Source organism: Megascapheus bottae, chromosome 19 (genome assembly GCF_031878675.1).
Source record: "Megascapheus bottae isolate mThoBot1 chromosome 19, mThoBot2.hap1, whole genome shotgun sequence".
NCBI classification, from domain to species: Eukaryota; Metazoa; Chordata; class Mammalia; order Rodentia; family Geomyidae; genus Megascapheus; species Megascapheus bottae.
Genome location: NC_143527.1, coordinates 12,352,168 through 12,379,767, shown reverse-complemented (window position 1 = coordinate 12,379,767; position 27,600 = coordinate 12,352,168). Strand labels below are relative to the sequence as shown.

Genomic DNA, 27,600 nt, shown 5'->3' with positions numbered 1-27,600 from the left:
AATGAAATCTTGCTCGGCTAGAAAAATGTGATCTATTACTAAATACAACAACATGATTGAATCTCAAAAACATGTTGAGTGAAAGAGACCAGACATAATTTCATTCATAAGAAATTCAAAACCAGGAAGAACTATGCTGGGAAGTATGAGAAGTAGAAAGACCAGGAGGAGTTGTTCTGGGATGTTCATAATGATGGAAATGTTTTTTTTATTGGGCTTGTGGTTATACGAGTTTATGTATCCATCGAATTAAACACATATGACATATGCATTTCACTGTTCATAGATTCTTCTTTAATTTTAAAAAGTAAAACAATCGTTAAAATCATAGAGCACAGGTAGAACAAAAACTAAAGCATACATGTCAGTTCATCTAGAAGTCTGACTTCTAGACTGAGAAACTGATGGCAAGGCAGTATTCAAAGAGGAAAAGGCAAAGCATTGATGAAAGATGATGAATCTTCAGATTGAATGTGTACACCAAGTGCCAGGCAGAATAAACAAAGATAAATCCCCACTTAGGCATCGCGTAGTGACACTGCAGAACAGCAGAGATAAAATCATAAAAGCCATAAGAGAGAGACAAGATTACCTACAAAGACATGCTCATTAAACTGTCCTCAATCAGCAACAGCAATGCCAGAAGACAATCGAACAACATCTTCAAAGCACTGAGGGGAAAATGTAATAAAAATTACATTGACTGCTAATGATTGCTCAAGAGTAAAGACCAAAAAACAAAAGATTTTCTAAAAATGCAAAAATTGAAGAGAATATATTACACATACAGATATGCATATAAGCCACCTGTAGTGCATTTTTAAATAAACTACTAAAGGGCATTTTAATGCCAAAATAAAGGAGTACCAGGAGTGAAGCCTAGTGGTAGAGTGCTTGCCTAGCATGTACAAAGCCCTAGGTTTGATTCCTCAGTACCACATACACAGAAAAAGCTGTGGCTCAAGTGGCAGAGCACTAGCCTTGAGCAAAAAGTGTCCAAGGACAGTGCCCAGGACTGTCAGAAAAACACAATAAAAGGTTAAACTAAAGATAAGAAATGGTAAAAGCCTAAGAATTATGAAACATATCAGCAACTCTCACTAGATAGTAACTCTAGTCAATCAAAAAGACATTCATTTTGTGTTCTAAAAGGTAAAGCTATATAAAAGAAATACTGGTTGACCCTTGGTTATCTCATATTGTTATAGTATCTCACTTTGTTATCTGATATATTGAATTTATTTGTATTTAGTTATTTGAAATTTGATAGGGAAGGGGGGAAAACCAAGACGGGTGGGGGGGGTGGGGGGGAGGGTAATGGGTACCAAGACATGTGAAAGGGTATCAATGTATGTGAATTAATGCACCTTCTATCTGGCAAATATCATGTAACCCTTTTACTAATTACAATAAAAAAAGGAAAAAAGAAAAAAGAAAAAAAAGTTCAAAAAAAAAAAGAAATACTGGTTGAGTACCACTAATGTAAGAATTCAAAATCCCAAATTCCCCCAAACTGTAAATGTTTTGAGTGCAAAGGTGATGTCACAATTGAGACATTCCATACTTCACCTCATGTGACGGGTCCTCCCAAACACAGGCACATTAGCAATATACAATTTACCATTCAGATTCTGTGTATAAAGTATATATGAAACCAGAAATCTCTCTATATAGAGAGACAGATATATATATATATGTGCCAAAAATTTTAGGGGAAAATACAATTTTTCCTGATTCTGAGCATTTCAGATAAGACATAGTCAACCAGTATAAGGAATGGTCATTGTACCTCCAGAATATTGAAACAAAAGCCATATAATGAATGATTGTTGTCCTTAATGTACTATGTTGTCTCTCATCTCCTATGCTGTCCCTTGGTTATCTCATATTGTTATAGTATCTCACTTTGTTATCTGATATATTGAATTTATTTGTATTTGGATATTTGAAATTTGATAGGGAAGGAGGGAAAACCAAAACGGTGGAGGGTGTGGGGGGGGGAATGGGTACCAAGACATGTAAAAGGGTATCAATGTATGTGAATTAATGCACCTTCTATCTGGCAAATATCATGTAACCCTTTTACTAATTACAATAAAATAAAAAAATAACCCCCCAAAAATATTGTAGGACTAATAGTATAAAGGACCAAGCTCTGATTGAAATGATATGCAGTGTGTGAGTGAATTTCACCTGTTGATTACCAACAAAGCAAATGGTAAGGAATTATTAGGGATAGCAAAACAATACATGCACACACACACACACACACACACACACACACACACACACACACACCTATTATTACCTTGTTTCCTAAGTGTCTAGCCTGTGCTTTGAATACAATCATCCTTTAACTCACAAATGGAAAAATCCAGCACAACAATGTTCATTGCAGCACTATTTACCATAGCAAAGATATGGAACCAACCCATATGTCCCTCAGTTGATGAGTGGATCAACAAGATGTGGTATTTGTACACAATGGAATTCTATGCTGCTGTCAGAAAGAATGACATTGCCCCATTTGTTAGGAAATGGAAAGACTTAGAAAAAATCATATTAAGTGAAGTAAGCCAGACTCAAAGGAACTTAGGCTCAATGGTTTCCCTCATTTGTCATAATCAGTAGAAACCTTGGGCTCTCCTAGCAGAGATTTGCAATAGAGCAAAACCTTGATACAAAAGGCCGTATAGTAGGACGCTAAATGAAAGGATCTCTAGGATATAGAAACATAAGCCAGATAATGAATGATTGTTGTTCTTAAGGTACTATGTTATCTCTCATTTCTTTTGCTGTCCCTTGGTTATCTCATATTGTTACAGTATCTCACTTTGTTACCTGATACATTGGATATATTTGTATTTGGTTATTTGAAATTGGATAGGGAAGGGGGGAAAACAAGATGAGGGGTTGGGGGGGAGGGTAATGGGGACCAAGACATGTGAAAGGGTATCAATGTATGGGAATTAATGCACCATCTATCTGGCAAATATTATGTAACCCTTCTATTAATTACAATAAAAAATATATTAAAAAAAATTAAAAAAGGAATGGTCATTGTAGAAAACTGCAGGAAATTATAAAGAAAATGTGAAAACTCCTCCCTCCAGCAGCCAGGGGTCTCATTGCCATTTCCACTGACTCTGTATCTGTGATAGATATACCAGTGTCTATTCTTCCCCTGAAGTCTTTTAATGAGATACATTCTCACATTGGACGATTGTCTCTCAGTGACTATAATCAGCCTGCTTTTTGGGGTATTCCCGTTTTGACTGTTTTCCACAATGTTCTTGTCAAGATCTTTGTGGAGACCTTTTTTGGCACCAGTACCTATCAATTTTGTTAGGAAGGAGTCCTTGCAAAGGCTTATTCTAGTAGCCTCTTGTAGCAAGGCTTGGCCTTGTCGAAGCAGACAGATGTGATATGATTTCCCGTTTCCCTCTGGCATCCAGGGAGTGTAAACAGTTCTGGATCCAAAGGCCAAGATGGCATTTTGCATCTGCCCTACCACTAAGCCAATCAGCAAGTAACCGCCCTGGTTTCAGATGTTCATGTGTAACAATGGAATTACTTGAGGATTTGTCCTGTGAACTTCTCTGACCTCCAGTGATTTAACAGCACACAGCACATATCCTTTCTGTTCAGACCCCAATAAATAGGCATGACCCATTCCATAAAAATTTTTAGAAAGTGCCTGTCTTCTCCAGAAAAGGCTCTGAGGCAATAGAAATCTCTGCCCAATCTAGACAATACTGAGCACAAAGAGACAATGACCACTTGCAAAAAGCGGTAAGGTTGGCACCAGTTTCCTATATGGGATGGAATGTTCCAGTGAAAATCAACCACAGTTCTCAGAATGAGCTCCCGCCCAGGGCACTGTACCTGAGGCCTACAGTGTTTCTCTAAACCATTTCCCTGGAGCCAGATGTGGCCTTTCTCATCAACCTCTGGCCTCTTTTGCTAGGTAGACCCATAATCCATATTCCCTTGCAAGGCTTTCTAAAAGCACAGAATGGGGAAAGCGAATCCATGGAGTGTGGGAAGAAAGCATTTTTTTAATGTATAAAAAGGTTGTATTTGAGATAGGGTCTCACTTCTTGACCTGCATGCACCCAACTAGTGAGCCTCCTATTTAACTTCCTTCCATAGGACAAGCATGAACCATCTCTCCTGGTTTCTCCAGTTGAGATAAGGACCCACAGACTGCCCAGTCTGTCCCCAAACCATCCTGCCTGTTCCAGCTCCCCCATTAGCTAGGATTACAAGCATGAGCCACCAGCTCCTGGACATTAGAGACACTCTTGTGAGGTTCTGCAGCAAAGGAGACCCCCCAAAAATCAGTGTAGAGTTGCAGAAACGTACTGAGCCAAGACAGGAATTTTTCTTAAGAGGGGAGAAATCAAAGGAGGTTGGGAAAGACTAGCAGAGAGCAGTGGTGTGCTGCTTGTGTCGGGGAAAACTGTCCATGTAAGGCCCTTAGAGTACACAATGCTTACTGCACAAGCATGGAGCTGGTGTCACCAGGGTCACAAGGTAGACCTGACATCATATTGATGGACTCTTCAGGTGGTAGCTGTGGACATTCTGTTCTAGCTGTTCCTGCTTTCTTAGTAGAATCACCAGGTGAGAGCAAGAAAGATAAAGATGTAAAGATGGTATCGCAGCCTAAGGAGGGGAGAAAAAGTATTACAGAATGGAGCAGAAGAGCCTGGAAACAAAGACAGAGTTGTCAGGGTAACGTCTCTACTCTCTCACAATGCTGTTGTAAGAATTCAGTCCAGGGTCAGGCACAGGAGGCAGAGATAGGAAGATCACCGTTCCAGACCAGCCTGGGCAAAAACTTAGCAAAAATCTTATCTAAACACAAAACTATTTTTACTTTTTTCAGGAATCTCCACACTGTCTCCCATAGTGGTTGCACTCATTTACATTCTCACCAACAGTGTAGCTGGGTTCCTTTTTCCTCTGCATCCTCACCAGCAGCAAGTGCTGTTTTTCATATGCTTGATGATGGCTCTTCTGAGTGAAGTAAGATGAGATCTCAATGTTGTTTTGATTTGCATCGTTTATGGAGATGCAATCCCTTCAAAGAATTAATGAGCGGTTCAACAACATAAATAGCAAGAAGCTGAAATATGTCTTGATTGAAGGGGCAGAGCTTCAAAGGAGGGAAAAAGACAAATGCAAAAGAGGAATGATGGGTAAATAGAACCATATCCTTCTATGCACTCATGTGAAAACTGAACTAGGGGGGAAAGAAATGGGTGGGATGAGAGAGGAATATCTCTAATCAAGATGCACCATATACAGAAATTGACATGTTAAATGGGAGCCCTTTTGTACAATCATCTGAAGAAAACAATAGATTAACAAAGAATATGAAAGGCCCCCCCTCCAAAAACAAAGCAATAGAGATGTGGTTCAAGTGGCAGAACATTAAAGCACCAAGCTCTGGATGCAAAACCCAAAGCACAATCAAGAAGAAAGAAAGAATTGATCTCAGTAACACATTTAAAGCACTTATATGTGCATATGCACATGATTAATATTTGCTCATATTTTGAACTTGCTTTCTAAACTCCCTCAGTCTTTAAGAATCATGAATATTCCTGACATATCGCACAGTTGCCCAAAGCCCCCAGGTAGTCGTCATGGTATGCTTCCTGGAATTTACCCCTGGCAACTGGTCCTGCCAAGAACATCTTGTACGAGCCCTGAGAGACGCCATCCTTGGCAATCAGCCCTCGGTGGCAGCAGGCAAGACAGAACACTCTGTCCCGCTGAAGGAAGAGATCCTTTAGATAGATTACTGCTTGATAGTAATTACAGCCCCTGCCTGAGAATTTTGTCAGAACCTTGAGGTGGTTCTTGGGTTCCCAGTTCCAAGGACTTGGGAGAGGCAGTGCCTGTGTTACAAATAAGAAGCAGCAAGCAGCCAGCAGGTGTGCAGGTGCAGGAAATTCTGTGTAAGTCGTTGGTGGTGGAGTGCCAGCCAGGAGAGGGAGCTGACAGGAGAGGAGGAGAATGGGTCGTTCATGAAGGTAAGAAACAGGACAACTGCAGAGATGATGGAGGTGCTAAGGTGAATGACTGGACCAAGAGTCCGAAGGCTTGGGGTGTGATGCTTGCTCTGCCTCATTGCACTAAGTCACCTTCAGTGACTTAGATGTCTTTAGTGGAAGAGTGAGTAATGATGAAGAGGAGGAGGAGGAGGAGGAGGGGAGGAGGAGGAAGAGGAGGAGGAGGAGGAGGAGGAGGAGGAGGAGGAGGAGGAGGAGGAGGAGGGAGGAGGATCATCCTAATGAAACATGGTCTCTGTAGTCTGGGCCACAAGTGGAATAGGTAAAATTCCTGTAATTTCTCTTACTTAATACTGAGAGCAACATCTCTGACCCACGTTGCTTTGTGCCCCCAAATTCAGTCCTGCCTCTGGAGACCCATTGAATGCATTTGGCTAACGTAAGACCCTAGCTGGAGATCAAAGGCTCAGAGTCCTATAAAGTCAGGCATGTGTTTACTACTGGTTGGTTAGCATCCTGTAGTAAAGCCCACCATTTCTGTACTCTCTTTCTCTTCTAGAGGTCCCTCCCTCCCTGCTGTTTGTGTGATTAGCCTCATGCTTAACCCCATACTGCTTCACCATCCCTTCCTCCTTCCCTGGATCCTGCTCACATCTTTAAACGCTCTTCAAAGGTCAAGATGGATTGTACCAATAGCATTTCCCAAGGCCTTGAGTGACTTCCCTTTTCTAGGAAATAGATTCTCTTATTCTCTCCAGGTAAAGGTAGGAATGAATGACAAGCATTAAGTAGTATTTATTAAGCAGTCCATGTGTACTGGTTTCCCCATATCATGCTTGAAAGGCCTACCTGGCTGTAATGGTACATACCCATAAATCCAGCACTCAGGAGCTTGAAGCAACTTGACTGAGCTACATACTGAGACCCTGTCTATCAAAGAAAGAAGAAGGAAAAGGAAGAAAAGGAAAGGAGAGAGGAATGAAGAAGGGAAAAACATATGCACAGCAAAAAGCAGATCAACTATATGAGAACAATACACTAGGCTCCAAGCAAAAAGCACCATCCTATCATCCAATCACTTCTCACCCAGGCCATGATATGGGCTCTTCACCACCCTCCCTGATTTTTCCTTGTCTTCCTCTCATAAAAGCATCAGATGCAATCACCTGCCAGGAACAATTATTCACACAGAATCAGAAGTGGTTTCCACGACTATAAATCTAGTCTTGCTACTCTACTGCTTAAGATCATCTAAGGACTTCCCACTGTAAGCGGAATGAAGTGCGAGGGACTATGGGATCCACTACCAACCTCTGTGCCTCACTGTCTTCCAGTGCAACTCACACCTCAAACACAGCTTTGTCCTACTTGGAGTCACTGCACCTGCTGTTCTCTCTTGCCCCAGTACTGGCATCCTGCTCTTGCATCCTCAGACAGCCTTTTCCCTGACCTCCCACTGTGTTGTGTCTCCTAGGATATTTTTTTCCTTGGTCTCATTTGAATTGACCTTATTTACTTTTCACCCACCACTCTCCAGTATTGGTACCTGGAGAATGGAACTCCTGTGTGTACCATTTGACACTACATCACCAGGACACAGAACAGTGCTCAGACACAGTGTGTCCCCATTACATAGTTACTGGCTCAGAAGATAGGAATCAGATGCACTTGAAGATGCTTTAGATACATAGACCATGAAAATCTGAGTGAGGTTCAGATGGACAGAACAAAGTTGATGCCTTACCTCGTCCGGTGCTGGCTGGTGGGGAGGGAGAACAAAGAGCTGAGTTCACACCTAACAAAGAGATTCAGAAGCCACTGAAGTCAGAGAAGACCTGGCTGGCTGCTTTCTGGAGTCTGGATTTTCTATGATGAAAGAATGAATATGGTATGTAAGTAGATTTGAGAAAGAGTAAGCATAATAGTCCAATCAAGAAAAAGAAAAGGGGTCGGGAGTTTAGCCTAGTGGTAGAGTGCTTGCCTAGCATGCATGAAGAACTGGGTTCAATTCCTCGGTACCACATATGCATACCAAAAAAAAGCTGGAAGTGGTGTTGTGGCTCAAGTGGTAGAGCTCTAGCCTTGAAAAAGCCCAAGGACAGTGCTCAGGCCCTGAATTCCAGCCCCAGAACTGGCGAAAGAAAAAGAAAAAGGCCTATCCAGAGATGGACAAGCCTTCCAAGCCATTAGAGAGTCATCTGGGGGGGGGGGTGATGTTCACAGAAGCCAACTCACTTCCACGCCTGATGCACGGCCCCCAGCCTGCTTAAGATGGAAGTGTGACAACAGCTGACTGCACAGGTAGCCTGTTCCTGTCATGTATTCAGGGAATTCTCTTTTGCTCATGACCAGAAATTAAGGAGAAAAGTAGATGGATGATGGGGAAGAAGAGAAGGAAAACTGGGGTTAGCTAAGATAGTAATCAGTCACTGAAAGATGGGCAAAGATAGAGAGGCTGTCCTTCACAAATGCCCAGAACTGCCTCTCCCTTCCCCCCCTCGTCAGCCCCCTCCCCCCTCACCTTCATTCACACAAACTTACTGTTTCAGAGACTCATGGATCTTAAATACCTCAGCTTCAACAAAATATCTGACCTCAGGCTTTATGAAATGAGGCTCATACTTCTGCCTGCCTAAGCCTGTGTATCTGCCTTGATAAGATACTTTATCTGCATGCTGTTGAGAAGATCTGCAGGGGGGATGGAGGGCAATGACAATCTGATGGATTGAAAGAGACAGAACTATCATATACATCTGCCAGAACTGAATTAATTTGTTAAGATCATGGTTGAGGTGTATAAAAAGGAAGGGTGAAGCTAAGTGTAGTGGTGCACTCCTGTAATTCCAGCCCCAGCAAGACTGAGGCAGAAGGGTGGGCTCAAGTCCAGCCCAGACCAGATGAAACAAAAAGAAAGGAAGGAGAAACCGGGCACCAGTGGCTCATGCTTATAATCCTGGCTACTTAGGAGGCTGAGATCTGAAGATAATAGCTCAAAGTCAGCCTAGGCAGGAAAGCCAGTGAGACTCTATCTCCAATAAACTACTCAGAAAAAGCTGACCAGTGGCGCTGTGATACCCTTGAACCAAAGAGGCTCGATGATAGCACTCAGACCCTGAGTTCAAGCCCCAGGATAAAAGAGAGAGTGGGAGGGAAAGAGAAAGAAAGACAGGAGGGGGGTGGGAAGGAGGGAGGGAGGGAGGGAAAGAGAAACAGCAAGGTTGGGAAGGAAGGAGGGAGGAGGAGAGAGAGAGAGAGAGAGAGAGAGAGAGAGAGAGAGAGAGAGAGAGAGAGAGAGAGAGAGAGAGAGAGAGAAATAGGTAAGGAGAGAAGGAAGGAAGGAAGGAGGGAGGAAGAAAAGAAAGAGAGAGGAGGGAAATAGGTAAGGAGAGAAGAAAGGAAGGAAGGAAGGAAGGAAGGAAGGAAGGAAGGAAGGAAGGAAGGAAGGAAAGGAGGGAGGGAGGGAGGGAGGGAGGGAGGACGGCAGGAGGGCGGGAGGGAGGGAGGAGAAAAAAAGTTGCAAAGTCATTTATAAGGGAAGAAATATTAATAGTAACCTTGATATAGCTGTTTCTGTGTGAATATTATCAGAGTGGTCACATGAATGTAAAGGTTCACAGGATCTAGGATCTAGGGCTTTCTAGCAAGTGAATTTGCTCAAGGTTGCCCCTGCATACCTGCTGGTCTGTGTCTTCCTTCCATGTTAAAAAAAAAAAAAAAACTGGAGACTTTCTCTCTGGGCATCATATGGACAATTGACCGATGGATGGGAAGGCCCACCCAGGACGTCAAAGGCTCCAGAGCACAGCCTAGCACTGCTTCCCTGTCCGGAACGTGAACAGAGCAGGGTTGGCTCAATGGCAGGAGAATAGCAAAAGGAACCAAAGCTAATCCAAAGGACTGGCAGAACGGGGCTCTCTGAAGCAGACACCAGGAGAGGCCGCAGTTCAAAGAACTGTTTTGCAGGTGGAAGGAAGGTGGTGTGCTCTGTATGGAGTGGACTAGATTTAACAAGTTAGTGGCACAGTGGACTGTGGCAAAGACTGAAATACAGGTCAGGCCAGTGCAGAAATGAGGTCAGCCATGTAGATGTGCTCATTCATGTAGTTCCTGTGCCTGGCACAGTGCTAGAGCCAGATCTGTAAAAATGAACAGAAGAAGGCCTCTGCTCTCACCCATCTCATATTTCCATGTCCACAACTTTGAAAATAAAGCAGCCTTTGCACAATGCACGCACACATGTGCGTGCGCGCACACACACACGCACACACACATGCACACGCACAGAGCTAAATCCCTGCATCTTTCAGACTGCAGGAAGACACGCAAGCAGAATTGGGGAAACCAACCTAATATGGTGCACAAGAAAATAAGACAGAGAAGGAGAAGAGTAGATAAGCAAGACCGTATCATTTCCCAGAAGCCAAAAGAGGAGCGAATTGAAAGAAGAAATTAGCATCAAATAGCCCCAGGCTAGCAGCTAAGGAAAAGGCATTGAATTTGACATGAGAATTGCCATTGGTGAGCTTCTAGCAATGGCTTTTGATCCCTGGGCAGCAGCAGCAGGACTACTCAGAGCTTTAAAGCACATGGTTGAGGAAAGCGAACTTCAACATCCTCATTCAGTTGGTCTAGAATGGGTCCTAGGCTTAGATGTTACTTTTCACTGGCTCAGGCAACTCTACCACCTAGGTGAATTTGAGAAACGCTGTCATAAACAAAACAATCATGGCACTTGCTCTGTTCATTAACCACATTTAGCCATTCTGTAATATAAGCATATTTCAGAACATTAGGGTATACAAAATAAATGCATATATTTTTGTGTCTGTACTGGGCCTAGAACTCAGGATCTAGGCATTGCCTCATAGCTTTTTCACTCAAGGTAGGTGCTCTTGCCCATGAGTCACAGCTCCACTTCTGGCTTTTGGTGGTTACTTGTAGGTAGGAGCCTTGTGGACTTTCCTGATCAGTCTGGCTTTGAATTGTGATCCTCAGATCCCTGCCTCCTGACTAGCTAGAATTACACACATGAACCACAGGCACCTGACAGCAGATTATCTCTATTATCATTTACAAAATCATTATTTCATAAGTGTGATAGCTGGTGCAGCCAGAGAGCTGAGAAGAAAAAAAAAAGAGTGCTTTCAGTAGAGAAACTAGCAGTCTTCACATCACACATGGAGTTGCCACCTCAGACTCCTTCTGCCTTATTGTGCGATTTAACCTCTTGGTATCTTATCTGTGAAATCAGGATAGAAATACTTGCTGTGTGCAACTCACAGTTTTCTTGGGAGGTCAAGATGGGATAATAGATGTGAGAATACTTTGAAAATAAAAAGACTGAAGTGCTATACAAATGTAAGATATAGATGCTTGTCAAGATTCTGTTTCCCCCCTAAAGACGGCCCTAAAGAGAGTGATTATCAACTGTAAAGTCCTAGGAAAAGCAGCATTCATTTCCACACTGAGCTCACAAAGACAGCAGCCTCTGATAAGCACTCACAGTGGCTATCTAAAGGCCTAATGCTGGCTGCAGCTTTGGCTTTTTCACAGCTAGCCTTGCATCAGATCTATAATAGATGTAGTTTCCACAGTCTTGCAAATCTTGTTTAAAACTGCTAACTAACATAGACACCCACGATATCAAACTTAAAGAGAATAAGAAGGCCTTATTATAAAGGTTAAAAGGTAAGTTTAATGTGAGAAGGTCTCCATTTAATTATCCTAGCTATGGTTATAGAAGAATGGAGAGAGGGGTGAAAGAATGGAAGACAAATTGAAAAGACATTTGTGACAACAGGCAAGATCAAGATCAGGAAAGTCTAATGGCCCATGAGGATTGGAGTGGATTATTGTAGATCTAAGCCAAATCACCAGCAGCATTCAGTGACCAGCTTCCATTCTCCTTCCGTACCTGGGAAGGCTGATCTACATAAATGTCATGTCAGATACCTATCCAGTAAACAAAGTGTTACTCTTCTTAGTTACCTGCCCCCAACCCCCCCCCACCCCAGCACTCACACCTGCTATGGTTTCCTTTAATCATGGATGACAGTGGTGGATGTAAAGTTGAGTCGTATTACAACATGCCTTGCATTTACTCCTAATTGCTCATGCTTTCCTTAGGTTAAAAACAAAACAACACGGTCATGGAAACAGCAGTTATAATGGTTCCATTGTTTTTCTTAGCAACCTGAATTCAGAACAAAAATGAAATGATAGAGAAAATTCCTATCTAGGAGTTAAACAAGGTATCAGGTTGCTGGTGCGAGCATCACAGGTAACCTGGCAAAGATCAGTTACCTTCTGTCCTCCAAGCCTGCCCTGGCTGCCTCAATGTTCTCTCCTCTGCTATCGAGAGAACATATGCTATCCTAAGAACATATATGCTGTGCTAAGAACATTCTTGATCTGCTCACACCTCCCCTGCGCCCCACCCAACCTCTTCCACCCACTTCAACATTGCTGTTCTCAGAGGTGTAGACATTTAAATCCAGCCCTTCGATTGTCCTACACCATCTGCAACAGGACTCAGAACCACAGAACAAAATCAGATTTTGAAACAAAGTGATCAGGGATCTTCACAAGTTTACACGGATCCTCTCATCCTTTGAAGAATCCCTTTCCTTGTGTTCCAGCACTCCTGTGAAGAAAGAAAGCAGAGTCAGTGTAAGAACTGTATCCTTGGCTCCTTTTTTGTTTGGTTTGGGGGACTTGAACCCAGGGCCTGGGTGCTGTCTCTGAGCTCTTTTACTCAAGGCTAGTACTCTTATCATTTGATCTACAGTTCCACTTCCAGCTTTTTGGGAGCTGAATGGGGATGAATCTTATGGACTTTCTTGCCCAGGCTAGCTTTTAATCCTCAGATCTCAACCTCCTGAGTATCTAGGATTAAAGGCAAGAACCATCAGCATCCAGCTGTTCTTGGCTCCTTTTGGGGGAGGACTTTCTCCTGTCAGTGTTTAGAGCCTAAACTTTTTACACGGGAGATAACAAAGTTTGGTGAAAAAGAAATAACTTCACAGCCATTCAGTCTTATACGGAAATGCCACCTTTTCAAAAGCAGCTGGGACCTCATGTAAGTCATTTAACCTTCCTGAATATCTTTCCTGTCTGCCCATGGAAATTAATAAAAATAGAATCATATAGAAAGAATTGTTCTGAGCATACTTAGAGATATGTCCAGGTTTGCAAAATAGAATATAGCTAAATCTTTATTTTTCCTTTTCGGTCCTAGTGAGACTGAAATTTTGAATTATTAGAAAGTTCAGTGACCTCTAACCCCCAACGAGAGAACACAAGAACTCTCAACCAGAATGCTATATCTGAAAGGGAAAAGGGGGCACAGGAAACCAAGCCTCCACCAAGAGCTGGCATTTCTCATGTAGAAGCTGTGTTCATCGATAACTCAGCAAGCGGCAGTATGTTTTGTAAAATTACATGGACATCTTGATGTTTTTATCCTGTTAGAATAATACACAAAACAGTGCCTTTTTTTCTCCCGCTCAGCAAAGCTATGTTGTGGACAATTACAGTTTCAGAAGTACAAGGTACAAAGACTTCCTCCAAACTGAAAGATGAAAGCTAAAATTAGATTTCTTTAAAAAGAAAAAGGAAAAAGAAACTCCCCCAGGGCTGAAGTAATGCTCTGGTAGCTGCTCTAACGATAGGTGATTTTTCTTTACCTATTGTGAATACAAATAATGAGTGACAATAGACATAAGAATAACTTAAGTTTTAACTGTAATGTTATTTTTCAAGTAGCTTCTCCAACTATAATGCCTCAACCTTCCAGAAAAAGTAATCGTGCAAACAAGTCAAACATCAAAAAGTCTCTGCAAGGACCTAGGAGATTAACACAATTGAACATAATAACTCCTTCCAAACCATTTCTTTAGAGCGTGGAATCCAAAAAGCTTGCAGCCTGAAGACAGCTTTCCAAATATATTTTATTTATTCAAGGGAGGAGGAAGAAAAAAGATGATGTGAAGTTCTTGTATTCCTTTCACATAGAGACACTTCCCTGAGCTTTAAAGAAAAGCCATTCATCAGGAGGCACAAAATGAGTAATTCCTCCGCTTCTCAAAAACATAATCATCACAAACATCTGAACTGTTCAAAGCTATGCAAAATGTTTTTTGTAGAGACGCTGACAATAACCTTGAAATAAGTGTTATTTCAAACAGGTCTCAGCAAACAAGTACATTCCAAATGCCTGCTGTGGGATGCATAGTGACTCTCTGGACAGCAGGAGTATCTCTAGGGAGGAGAACTAAGACCTTGAGAGATAAGGGTAGGGTAACAGAAGGAGCTTTCCTGTTCCCAGTGCGCCCTTCACTATATTTTATATGTGTGCATGTGCTAATTTAATCTAATTACTTAATTTAATTAACTATGGCCTCTTCAGCAGGCAAAGCAGCTCATGCATCCCAGTGGAACAGATGATCTGCCTGGGTAATCAGTCCTAGAGACCAGCCTTCTCTCTGGCCTGGACTCAGATGTGCTGTACAGCAGAGATGTCCCCAGCCTTCTTCCCACACAGTGGCCTCCGTGTTGGCACTGAAGGGATGAATGAAAAGGCAATGCACTCTCCAGCAGCCATTGCAGGGCTCCATCCCCCATCACCCCACCCCTAGCCCCAGGGCAAGCCATAGAGTTGCCAGTCTTTTTTTTTCCTACTTATTCCTATACCTGCTCTGTCCTTATTAGTGTGACCTCACTTCCTCAAAGCCCCAAGACACAATAACTGGAGGGGAAGAGTAAAGACCTTCCTCTTCCGGGCTCCAGAATTGCAGTGAAACAAATGGAACCAAAATCTTCATGTTGGCCACACTACCTGTGAGACCCTGACCTCTTCCTCTAGCTCTCCAGGCCTCCATTTCTCCATGGTTGAAATGAGGTTGTCTTAAGACCACAATTTGGTTCCAGCTCAGTAAACAACTAAAATTATTGGAGCCTAAAAATGAATTTGGAATATTTAATACACCAAACCTACTAAACTTCATTACTTAGCCTGCCCTGCCTTAGAAATGCTCTGAACATTTCTATTAGCCAACACCTGAGCAGAATCAACTCACACAAAGCTTCTTTTGGAATAAAAAGTGGTGAATGCTCCTTTGACACAGATATTTACCTTTATTGAATATCCCCACTCAAAGGAAAAATGCTGGCCAGGCAGTACATGATGGACTCATGTGTTCACTCTTAGGTAGGACTACTTGGCCAAACACTTTTTTTTTTTTAAGAGAAAGGATGAAACAGTATGTGGCCAGCCTATAAGAACAACATTCAAACTATGGTTTAAGCTGAACCTGCGTTATTTTCAACCACTGTAACGCTGACAAACCATAGACAGGGACCTTCAAAAGAATGAAATAGAGATAGAATGAGGTTCATTCTATAAAATCCCTAGTATAATACCCAACAAGCAACACATCCTAGAGACAGCATTGTCAGCTTCATCTTCATCATCACTAGGAATAATAGAAATGGTTGGTCCCCACTGCTAAGGAATGATTGTTTCAGTCAGCCTGGGTTGCTCCTATCATATCCAGGCTTTTGACCTCAATTTCACTCGAGAAGCACAGTAGATTAGTAGCAAAGGTGGGCTTCATAATCAGGGGTCTTCACCTTGAGCAAATCCTTAAGGTTTTTCAACATCTGTTTATCTTGATGAGATTAGTTGTGCCTTCCACTAAGATACAACCAAGATTACAGAGAATATACAAAAGGCACCTGGCACATAAGTGGCCTAAGAATCCTGACGGCTTTCACTTTACTCCGGGGAGAATGCTTACCCACAAACCCAGCTCCCACTGAGTCTTGCCTCTACTAGCTGTACGCTGTTGCTCTGCCCAGCCATCCCCACCTGCATTGCCTACTCTTACCACCTCCATCCCTGCAGATTTCATGCATCTTTCTTCTCTCTGTTCAGTGGGAACTGTGATGGTACGTGCTCTGGCTACAGTGGCTTTTTCTACCAATGAACTCATGCGGTGGTTTTTTTTTCCTGTGAGAAAACAGGAGTCAAAAACCCAAAGGACACAAGATCCTTCCTTTGAGGCCATTTTTAGACTCATTGGAAAGCAAGATGTCAAGCCATGACGTGCAGAAAGAACTCTAGTGACAAGGGGCCAAAAGAAGCAGTTCCCCATAAGGCCTCTTTCTGAACTCCCTGCACAAGGATCTCTGTGCTGTCTGGGCAGGGTCACCAGCCTATTCAAGAGTGGTTCATAAAAGAAAATGGCCTATTGGTTCAGGCATATTCGGGCTTCTGGCATGGGGTGGGGCTTGACGGCCATTGGGTATATCAGCAAACAATCATTTGAGCCAGCATTTCATCGCAACATCATGGCATTTTACTCCAACTTCATCCATGGGCCCAACTTCAACTACTCCGCTGATTCACTGCAATTCATAACCATTTCTCTTGGTAAACTTTGAGCAGTTCTGAACATAACTGCTCAAGGACACCTGCCAATCCTTAGTGTGACAGGTTCTTCACAATTAGACCCTTGTAATTATTTTTTTTTCCTTTTGATAGTACTGAGGTTTGAACTCAGGGCCTTGTGTTTGTTAGGAAAGCACTCTATGACTTGAGCCATGTTCCTTTTTGGCTTTAGTTATTTTTCAGCTAAGTCTCCTGTTACTTGTTCAAGCTGGTGTTTGGACCTTAATCCTCCAGTTTACACTTCCCAAGTTGCCAGGATGACAATTGTGCACCATCAGGCCTCATCTCTACACACATCTTTGGGAGAAATGATCTTATATCTCGCTCTGCTCCTTGATTCCACCATAACCCTCTCTGCCTCCTAGCTTATCTCTGATTGGAAAGGCTCCTTTTAACTCCCTGACCCAATCCAAATGTTGCCCTATGAATTCTGCCATTGTGGAGACACAGACCTGTGCTCACATCTCTCTTGGACCCCCTGAACAGAGCTGTTTACAGGAGGATTCCCATGGGTCTCCATCCTTCTCCCCCATAAGACCATAAGCATCATGACAGTAAGGGTGAGTTTAGAGCCCCTAGATATTCTGACTTAATGTTAATTTCCAACCAGGTTCTTTATGCAACTCCATCCCACTCTCCCAATATAAGGTTACCAGAGCTAGAAGAACTGGATGAGTGTATAGAGGAGCAGGGGATGAACGTTTTGTTTCTTGCTGGAATGTTCTCTCTCTCTCTCTCTCTCTCTCTCTCTCTCTCTCTCTCTCTCTCTCTCTCTTTCTCTCTCTCTCTCTCTTTCTCTCTCTTTCTCTGTGTGTGTGCACGCACATCTATATAATTTGTTATTGTTATGGTATTGTACAGAGGGTTTACCATTTCATAAGTAAGGCAATGAGTACATTTGTTTGGGGACAATTTTATCCTTCCTTTGCTTTCCCCCAGTTTCCCCTCATGTCCCTATCCCCAAGTGTTGCAACCTCTTTGGAAACAGTGCTGTAACTGTTGCCCCTTCTGATTTGGCTTGCCAGTCCTAGGTCCTCTTTAAGGAGTCTCCTGGGCCCTTCCACACACCCAGACAATGTTTCACAAGACAGTGTGGGCAGTGAGCCCACACTACCTGTGAGATAGGTCTAGGGGAGAAGACATGGTCCTGGCTCTGTAGAAGATTTGAGTCCATAGCTCACCCCTTCCACAAGATTAGTCCCACTCTAATAAGTCTATAAGGCAAGAAGTTCAGGGCAGAAAGGAGTATTTCCAACTTGAAAGGAAAAAGTCTTAGCTTGCTTTCTTGGAAAAGGCTCTGAAAAGCCAATGTGTCACCTCCAGCTTTTGTCATTAGTGTTTGCTGGCCAGTATTTAAGGGGCCAAGCCACTGGTAAAGCTAAGCCTGGAAGGGGTCATAAGCTAATTTCCAAAGACAAAGCTAAAGAAATGTGTAAGCTTTCCCTGAGCACCCAAGAGCAAATGGACTAATTTGCATTACCAATACACATCAAAATGCGTAACATGCGAATAGGGTAAGCCAAATTTAAAGTCAAGCAATGGCAGTTGTGGGGAGTTTTCCTTCCCAGCAAGCCTGTCTTGCATGCTTCTTAAGTTCCTGAAAAACAGATTTTGTGTATTTATAATGTTTTTTGACTTCTAGCCAACTCAGACCACCTTTCCCAGCCAGGATGGGGATTTGAGTCAGGTTAGCTGGGCCCGGGCTGGTCAACTCAGGCCAAATCTCCCTGTCCACTTTGAGTCCATTCGGCCAAGCACTGAGAAACAGAGAGAAGGGTCAGGCACCAACAACTCACCTTGCACCTTCACTAGCAAGTATACGTGCTGAGCATAAAAGGGAGATGGAAGGGGGAGGGAAGGGAGAATTCTAGAAAATTCCAAGGATTTGAGGAGAGCAGTCCCGGTAGACAGGCCCCCAGCGGCTAGGACCTTTCTAGCTTGGGATAGTGGGGCAGGTGTTGCCCCAAGAGACTTGGGGCGGCGCCTGCTGGGGAAGTGAGAAGCTTTGCGACCTTTTACCTTCCGAAAAACCCCTCTCCCAGCATCTCTGAGAAGCACCCAGGCGGCAGCAAAGCCGGTCCTTCCTCTCCCCGCTCCTGATGGATTGTATGAAGGAGGGAACGGTCTGTTAAACTAAGTTTGGGCGTCTGCCTCCTTGGCAGCCGAGGCCTGGCGGGTCCCCTCCACCCGGGGAGGCCTGTGGCGTGGGCTGCGGGCTTCCAGCCTCCATTCCCCTCCCTCGGCCACCTCCCCTTCCCCCTCCCTCCCTCTCCCGCACCCCTCCCTCGGGTTATTTGGGAGATTAGAGTTCATTAATTAAATCCTGTGCTCAGATCGAACTGTAACATTATTCCAATCACATTTATCTTGCAGGCGGCGACGGAGATGGCAGCCTAGCTGAGAACGCGGGGAGGAAGGGGGGGACCCGGCTCGGGGCGGCGGGAGACGCAGGGCGCGGCGCGCTCCATCGCCACGGCCCCGCCGCCGCCGCCGCCGCCGCCGCCGCCTCCGCCGCGCAGCCCCGGCGTCGCCCCGCCGGCCCCGGGCCCCCGGGGGTCGCGCGGTCCCCCGGGCTGCGGCGCCCGCCCCGCTCCGCCCCGGGCCTCCGCCGCGCGGCCGCCCGCGCCCCCTCCCCCGCCGCCCGCGCTCACACACACGCGCACACACGCGCACACACGCGCGCACACACACGCGGACACGCCAGCCAGCGGCTCGCCGGCCGCTCCATGGGCCGGTTTCTCCCGGTTGCCCCGAAATCAACCTAGCCCGGGATGAGAAACTGCAAGATGGCCCGGGTGGCCAGCGTGCTGGGGCTCGTCATGCTCAGCGTGGCCCTGCTGATCCTGTCGCTCATCAGCTACGTGTCCCTGAAGAAGGAGAACATCTTCACCACCCCCAAGTACGCCAGCCCGGGGGCGCCGCGGATGTACATGTTCCACGCGGGGTTCCGGTGAGTGGCGCGGGGCGCCGTCCGGGCTGCGGCGGGCCCGGGGTGGGGGGAGGACCGGGAGCAGAGTGGGGGCTGCGTGGGCTTCTCCAGGACACTTGGAGCAGGGTGCTGCGCGGTCTGGCGCTTCGCTCTCCCCCTCCCTTCTCCCCTTCATTATTTCACCCCCAGCCCCAGGCCCGATCCAGGCCGTGGCGTTTCTTGCCGTCCCCTCCCCCACGGGGGGGTGGAGAGGCCGGGGGCGGGGGTGAGTGGACCCACGGGTGGACGCGCGCGAGGTGAGCGCCCTCCCCGCGCGCCGTCCGCACGCGCCGCGGGCCCGGCTCCGGGCGTTGTCATGGCGCAGGCGCGGAGTCCCCGCGCGCCCGCCTCGCCGGCCCCTCCTCGTCCAGGGCGGCGCGGGGCTCTTCTCCCCCCCCCCCCCGGCCCTTTCCGGGGTTTCTGCGGGCGGGTTGCCGCCTCCTCGAGGCCGCCCACCCTCGCCCGGATTCGCCCCGGGGCCGCTCTAGGGAGGCGCCGGGCGAGCGCCGCCACGGCCGCACCCCGAGGCCAGCGCCAACTGCAACCTGTGGTCGGAGCCCGGGGCTCGGGGTGCGGGACCCGGAGACGCCGCTCCCGGCCGCGGAGGGAGCGGGGCGGCCCCGGGGGTCCCCAGCCCCGCTCGGCCTCCCGGGGGGGGGGTCTCAGCCCGGGGCTGGAGAATGAGACCAGGCTCGGGGAGGAAGAGGTTAAGGCCGGATCACCCCCCCACCCCGGCCTCCCCAGCCCGGGGTCTCCAGTTTCCCCTGCCCCTTTCCCCAAACGTCCATTCCCCGGGGCGGGGCGCTGTCCGCGGTGCTGACTCCCGGCCCTCGCCGCGCGGCCGGCCTCCAGCCCCGCCAGGCGCCCGCCCCTGCTCGCGGCCTGACGGCCATTTTCTGGTCTCTTAGGCACCCCGAGGGGTGGACAATGGAGACGAGCGTCCCCCGGGGGAGTGTAGGAGCAGAGAGGGGGGCAAAGAGAGGGGCGCTGGGGCGGGATGGGTGGGCGCAGGGCCCCCCCTCCCCGCGCCCCCGCCCCAGGCCAGCACGCTCGTCTGTACCCACACCCCTCTCCAGGTCACAGTTTGCTCTGAAGTTCCTAGACCCATCGTTTGTGCCCATCACGAATTCTCTCACCCAAGAACTCCAAGAGAAATCTTCCAAGTGGACATTTAATCGGACGGCGTTTTTACACCAAAGGTAGGATAGGAGGGAAGGATCCCATAGGTGGTTTTGAACTCAAACAAAACAGTAAGCAAGCAGACCACAAGCCGCGCGCGCGCGCGCGCGCACACACACACACACACACACACACACACACCCCTCTTCCCTAGCCCCCCACCCCGCCACCCGGTGTAACTGCTGTTGTTACCTTGCCCTCCTGGCTAAATGCAAACCATGGTGCCTGATAACCCTGTCCAATGTGTGTCAGTGCCCTTTTTCAAAAGAAAACACCAGAAAGACCAGTGGGAATGGAAACGCACCTACATTCCCAATGTGCTCGCTAATTTGGGCTTGATTAAGCACAATTAGCAAGTCCAAAGCTGTCTATTTAAAAAAAAAATGGTTATCCAATTTATCTTTATCCGCTCTCTGAGAACTTTCTTATTCACACACAGAAGACATACTGTTTCCATCAATTAACCAGTGCATAGGTAAATTATGATTTTGTTTTCATTAGGCTTTCACGTCTTTTAAACTGATGGTAAAGCCAACCACCCTCGTTCCTTATTGCAGCCTTGTTTTATGGGTGTGTTTCGTGAGGGGAGAAGGGTGAGACTTATTCAAATCTGTTTATTCTCAGTGCTGTTTTGATGCACTCTTCGAATCACCAATTAGTCTTTACTTGTTACTTCTTGGTGTTCCTCTGCTCAGTGCAATGTGAGCCATCTAGTGTATTCATTAGGAGAGTGAATACTTATTTTCTAACCACCATATTTACGGAGTTGTATTTTGGTCATAGCATTTCCATAAAAATATAGACTTTATAAAAATTGGAATCTGTTGACAGAATTAAAACAACTCCAGTGAATATCCGTGGTGTCAGAAAAATACTGTTTTTTGTCATATGGATGATTATGATTAGTTTTTAAAACATGTTTTATTAGAAATTATTTCATAAAAATAATTCACACTGAATCCCAGAAATGGATTTTTAACTTTTGGGTTTTAATCTAATATTAATTCTATAGACAACCCAGAAAAGGTTCAAGGTAAAACACATTATCTTTCCCCAAAACACATCAACACATTTCTAACTGAATAAAAACGTTCTTCTAGCCAGGCGCCGATGGGTCTCATCAGTAACACTAGCTACTCAGGAGGCTGATATCTAAAGATCGTGGTTCAAAACCAGCCCAGGGACCAAAGTCTGTGAGACTCTTTTCTCCAATTAACCACTAGCAAACTGGAAGTGGTGCTGTGGCTCAAGTGGTAGAGTGCCAGCCTTGAGCTGAAGAGCTCAGGGACAACACGCAGGCCAGAGTTCAAGCCCCACGACCACCAACAACAAAGAACATTCTCCCAAATTAGGCCATATGACTCTAATGGCCAGTGAGAATACTGTTTTTCTCAAAATTTCCCTCCTTTCAATCCATTTCTGAGGTAATCTTTAATTTTTATCAGTTTCATTTAAAATTTACCTTTATAATGGATTGTAAGAATGGTACTGGTAACTTTGGAAATTTTGAATCAGAGATGTCAGTTCATATTGTGCTACACTTTACAAAATGAAATTGTGTTTGAAATAAAATCCAAGCAAAGTTATGACATGCAAAGAAATGTAAAGACCTGGAAAGAATTCTGTTAAGTAAAGTCAGGCCCAGAGAGACAAAGGCTACAAGTTTTCCCTCATCTATGTGCAAGCTAGAATTAGCTTATAAACTTATAAGCTTGTAAGTAAATACGTTAAGTGGTATGCCAGTATGTACACATGTGCACACCAAAATATGGTAAATTCAAGGGAGAACTCAACAAGTATAGTGCCTTAGAAAGGCGAAGTCTTTCAAACTTCAGCAGAATAATCACCAGGAAGCAAGTACTTGAAAAGGGTGGACAAACGAAGAAGAGAAAGGAGATGGAAAATGCAGTCAATAATTCAATATATATCCTAGAGAATTTTTTAAGTGAGAGAGGTGGGAGGGGTGGGTAGGAATATTAAAAGGGACAACACTAATCAAGATGCATTGCATTCATAAACTTATTTGGTAAGTGGCAAGTCCCTTGTGCAACTACATAAAGCTAATTTTAAAAATTCCTTTTTAAAAAGTCTTGACATGCAATACTTCTTATTCCACGCCTGCGATTGTTTAGACAAAAGGCACAAGAGTTTCAGTGTGGTTTCTTTAGCACTAGAGAAGCTTAATAGCAAAATCACACGATATTTGTCTCTTAAATATTTTGTTTTTCTTTATTTTGTCTCCTCTTTATACAGTTGTACAAAGGGGTTTCAGTTCAACATGTCAATTTGTGCAATGCATCTTAATAACATCTCAGTGTTGGACTTTAAGAAGAGACACTCAATTTTACTTTAAGCTAAACATCACTCTTGCCTTACTTAGACATTCAACATTGTTGGAGTATTTTATATGGACTATGAAACACAGTTCACAATAGAATAGGCACATATTTTCAAATTTTGAAATATATCCTATAGTGTATATTTTATGTACACTAAGTGGTATAGAAAAATCAAACAAAAATAACTTTGTGTATTCAAAAGTCTTAAATGAGATATCTCATTTCTATTAAATATTCAGCTATCCCCACTACCATACTCAATTTTCATATTTCAATATTATATAGTGCTGTACTGACTCACGTATTTGCCTCTTATTTGGATGCCAATGATATTTGATATTCCTTGAACACTGCAACCCAATAGCAAACAAGTAATCCCTTTGTTTAAAACTCCAAGATACCAATGTTTGTGCATTAATGTAAGGTCTTTGGGCCTTTTGTCAATTTTCTTGTATTCTCTGACATAGTTCACCAACTGTCTCCTCCACAATCAAATATGCCTCTCTAGTAGAGCAAAAACTAAGAAATGGATAAAACTGCAGATTGCATTTGTTAGCCTCAAAAGGTTATATTCAGAACTTGACTGAAAGATGAGAATCTCTCAATGTTTTGAAGCAGCCTCCCCCCACCCCACATCTCTTCAAAGACCACTTTCATGAATGTCTCAGTGTCCTGAGATTCTTGTTTGAATGAAATGGCAACATAAGATGGAAACTTGGTTCTTTAGAATGGAATGCATTTAATGAATTTCTTTTTATTTTAGGCAAGAAATTCTTCAGCATGTCGATGTAATAAAAAATTTTTCTTTGACCAAGAATAGTGTTCGGATCGGACAACTGATGCACTATGATTATTCCAGCCATAAATATGTTTTCTCGATTAGCAATAACTTCCGGTCACTACTTCCAGAAATTTCACCCATTATGAATAAGCATTATAATATTTGTGCTGTGGTTGGCAATAGCGGGATCCTGACAGGGAGCCAGTGTGGACGAGAAATAGATAAATCAGATTTCGTTTTTCGTTGCAATTTTGCCCCTACGGAAGCTTTCCAAAGAGATGTTGGAAGAAAAACCAACCTTACTACTTTCAACCCCAGCATCTTGGAAAAATATTACAACAATCTTTTGACCATTCAGGATCGTAACAACTTTTTCCTGAGCTTAAAAAAGCTTGATGGGGCCATTCTTTGGATCCCAGCGTTTTTCTTCCACACTTCCGCAACTGTTACCAGAACATTAGTTGACTTTTTTGTTGAACACAGAGGTCAGTTAAAGGTCCAATTGGCTTGGCCTGGAAACATAATGCAACATGTCAACAGGTGTGTATATTTTGTTACATTTAACTCTTACCCTATCAGATGACAAATCTATATTGTAATCTCTTTGGGGGTGGGTGACATGTTTGGTTAGTTTAGTATTTTAAGTTTATTTGGTTAGGTTAGTATTTTAGAGCTTTTTTTTTCCTTCTATGATGAATGAATGGATGAGTGAATGAATGAATCATTCTAGTTAAGTTTGATCTACCTCCTAGCTGGTAGCTAAATGTTATTGAGAAAGACTGAGGTTTCATCTGTCTCCCTTCTCTAGTCCTTGTGCCCTTTTCAGTGAGCAGATATAGAACACACCACAAAATAAGAATTTTCTCTAAATGAATCACTGTCTCCTAATGGTCAAAGTATACCAAACAAAGATTTATTTTTTAAGAACAGGGAGTTGTTCTTTTTTGTTTAAAGTTTAGGTGTTTTATAGCTATCCACCATTGGCAATCCAGCTAGTTAAATCATAATTTGTATAATATGCCTTTAATATACAAGTTCAAGTTATAAAATATTTATGCCTATGAAAAGGGATAATAAATGACCAATGTGAAAGATTTTTATGAGCTTGTTGATATCTCTTACAATTCAGTAGATTGACTAACTTATTGTAATATTTTCATCTAATCTACTGGTTTTCAATTCCATCTATACATAGGAATCTACACTTGGAGAACTCTCTAGTAACCAGAGAATCCTAGTGATTCTCTTTCCCCTTGTAGATTAGTCCCATCCCTAAAGTCTTCCAAATTTAGTTCACTTAATCTCCCAATGAAGGAAGATTCCTTGTCTAATAAGTTGGTGTGTCTCCAGAACAAAGGGCAATTCCCTAAGTTATATATAGTCCAACCTAGAACTTTTCTTCAGCGTAAGGTGAGATCAGAAGGAATACTATTAGTAAGAATAGGATAGCAGACATAAATTGAGACTGTAGTGATTTCCCAGAAAGTATATTCCCCTTTCCAAAGGGGTAAGGAGCCACTCTTAGCTTTTAAAAATGAGTCAAATAATGTCCAAGGAACGGGAGAATTTTTACTCAGACTAGCAGAATCAGAGTTGGAAGTCAGGTCTTTTGCTAGTCCTGTGTTGTTTGACTTCATTATTCTTCTCGCCAAATGTTAGATGTTATTAACTTTTTTTGCCAGTCTTGGGGCTTGAACTCAGGGCTTGGGCACTGTCCTTAGACACATTTTGTTCAAGGCTAGTGTTCTGCCACTTGAGCCACAGTGTCACTGTGTATGTGGTACTGAGGAATTGAACCAGGGCTTTGTGCATGCAAGGTGAGCACTCTACCACTAGGCTACGCTCCCAGGCCGATGTCATTGACTTCTAAAATTTCATCTGGATGGGGAAATGTCAGGAGGATTATACTGAGGGCTGGATTTGTCCCCATCACTTGACCAGTCTAGATAAATTCACCACCCAGCCCAGTCCTATTGACCTATTGGATTGAAAACCTTCCAACACTGGCCTCTGAATCCCCATGTACTTATTATTCCACAGGTATTGGAAAAACAAACATTTGTCGCCCAAACGGCTGAGCACAGGTATTCTTATGTACACCCTGGCATCAGCAATATGTGAAGAGATCCACTTGTATGGATTCTGGCCTTTCGGATTTGACCCCAACACCAGGGAAGATCTTCCATACCATTACTATGACAAAAAAGGAACAAAATTTACCACCAAATGGCAGGAGTCCCACCAGCTGCCTGCTGAATTTCAGCTGCTCTACCGAATGCACGGGGAGGGGCTCACTAAGCTGACTCTGTCACACTGTGCCTAAGGACTCCAATAGAAAGTGCCAAAATGGTGTATAAAAAGTGCCCCAAATCAAAGTGAACTGTCTTCAGAGTAGAGCCCTAGAGACTGTCTTAGAAGACTTGTCTGCCACTTAAAGAAAGATGTCTTCTCTCCCTCTTTTGCACCGTTCTTTGAATGGTCTCAGCAGACTTAACAGGACAGAACCATCGAAGCCACACAATTGAAACTTGATTGATAAAAAGGGAATGTTGCATTTGGAAGTGTGCTGCTAACAAAATGGTTTAAATTATTTTTGTGTTTGTATTTTAATAATAAGCTGCCTCCCACTGGTTGAGGTATAGAGCTGCACTTGGAAATAGTCAGAGGCCTCTGGCCAATTAGGACAGAATCTGTTTTGCCAGTGGGATCTATTTTCTTTTTTCCTTCCTTCCTTCTTCTTTCCTCCATCCTCTCTTCTTCCTTCTTTCCCTCCCTCCCTCCTTCCCTTTCCTTCTTCCTTCTTTCCTTTTACTCTCTTCTTCCTCCCCTTCCTACCTTTTTTCTCCCTCTGTCCCCCTCTCCTTCTTACCTCTTTCCCTTTACCTACTCCTCTCAGTATCTCCATTTCCCTTGCTGAATCACTATGGAGTTGAGGAATTTGCTAGCAATCTTTACTGAATTAGCTTTGCCTGTGTGTGTTGCACCTCTGTTTGATGTGTTCAAGGTTCTGAATAATTCTGATAACTCTGAGTAAGTCACGATGAATACCCTCATGATGACCTTGATAAGAAATGCCTCTTATGAAGTCCTCCCTCATTCATGGGGTCATTCTACAGCACGGTGGTCCATCTGGGGTGAGTGACAGGTAATGGAATGCATCTTTGACTATCCTAAAGAAAGCCTGTGGCAGGTGGCATTGCATCTGTTGGCATGAGTGCAATTATGGCAGATAATAGCGCTGTGGCCTCACTTGCAAGGGCATTCTGGCCTAGATTTACTGCCTCCCATAATCTCAATCCAAGCATTGTGTTAGGCATTCTCTCAAAATATGGAGGCGATGAGTCTGCTTACGAGCTCAGGGCACCTAAAGGAAGAGAAATATTTACATGTTTGAATCCTGTATTCTCTAGAAAGTGTCATGACTCTGTGGCTCATTCAGAAATGTTCAAGAAGCAGAGAGCTAGAGTAGAGGAGAAGCTGTGGGGCTGGCCAGATAAGCCCTCGTGTGAGCAATTCTGAGTTGAGGTCATTCTCAGCAATTGTGCAGACTGCCACCCGCATATAAACCTGCTTGTTTCCTTCTAGACAGTTGTAGACACTGAGTATTCCATGCTTCCACTGAAACCTAGTTCATGTGCCTCTAAATTAAACATTTTGAAAGGAAAAGCCATGGTGTGGTGGCAAGATGCGGTAGGAAATAGCTCTTGGAGTTTGAGGTTCTGTAGAGGAATGTGCTAGCCACTTTCCCTTTTTGTTACTTCAGTCTTAGGAGAAGAAACCGCATCACTCCCAGCACTGGCTTTTTACTAAGCAGTACTTTGTTCTTCCAGTTCAGCCCGAAGTCTGGCCAAGTGGATGTT

At 44.2% G+C, this 27,600-nt stretch overlaps 1 protein-coding gene across 1 annotated transcript; it reads left to right on the top strand.

The window, feature by feature from the left end:
• Positions 1-19,169: 19,169 nt before the first annotated feature.
• Positions 19,170-26,330, top strand: St8sia3 (ST8 alpha-N-acetyl-neuraminide alpha-2,8-sialyltransferase 3). The gene is made up of 4 exons (XM_090353040.1): positions 19,170-19,423; positions 20,518-20,640; positions 23,723-24,280; positions 25,781-26,330. Exons 1-4 carry the CDS (start codon positions 19,245-19,247, stop codon positions 26,061-26,063), a joined length of 1,143 nt encoding a protein of 380 aa, XP_090209166.1. The 5' UTR covers positions 19,170-19,244; the 3' UTR covers positions 26,064-26,330.
• Positions 26,331-27,600: the final 1,270 nt, after the last annotated feature.

Coding starts and splice junctions, on each gene's coding strand:
- St8sia3 (XM_090353040.1), top strand. CDS start 19,245: ATGAGAAACTGCAAGATGGCCCGGGTGGCCAGCGTGCTGGGGCTCGTC. Junction 19,424..20,517: donor ATGTTCCACGCGGGGTTCCG/GTGAGTGGCGCG, acceptor ACCCCTCTCCAG/GTCACAGTTTGCTCTGAAGT. Junction 20,641..23,722: donor ACGGCGTTTTTACACCAAAG/GTAGGATAGGAG, acceptor TTTTTATTTTAG/GCAAGAAATTCTTCAGCATG.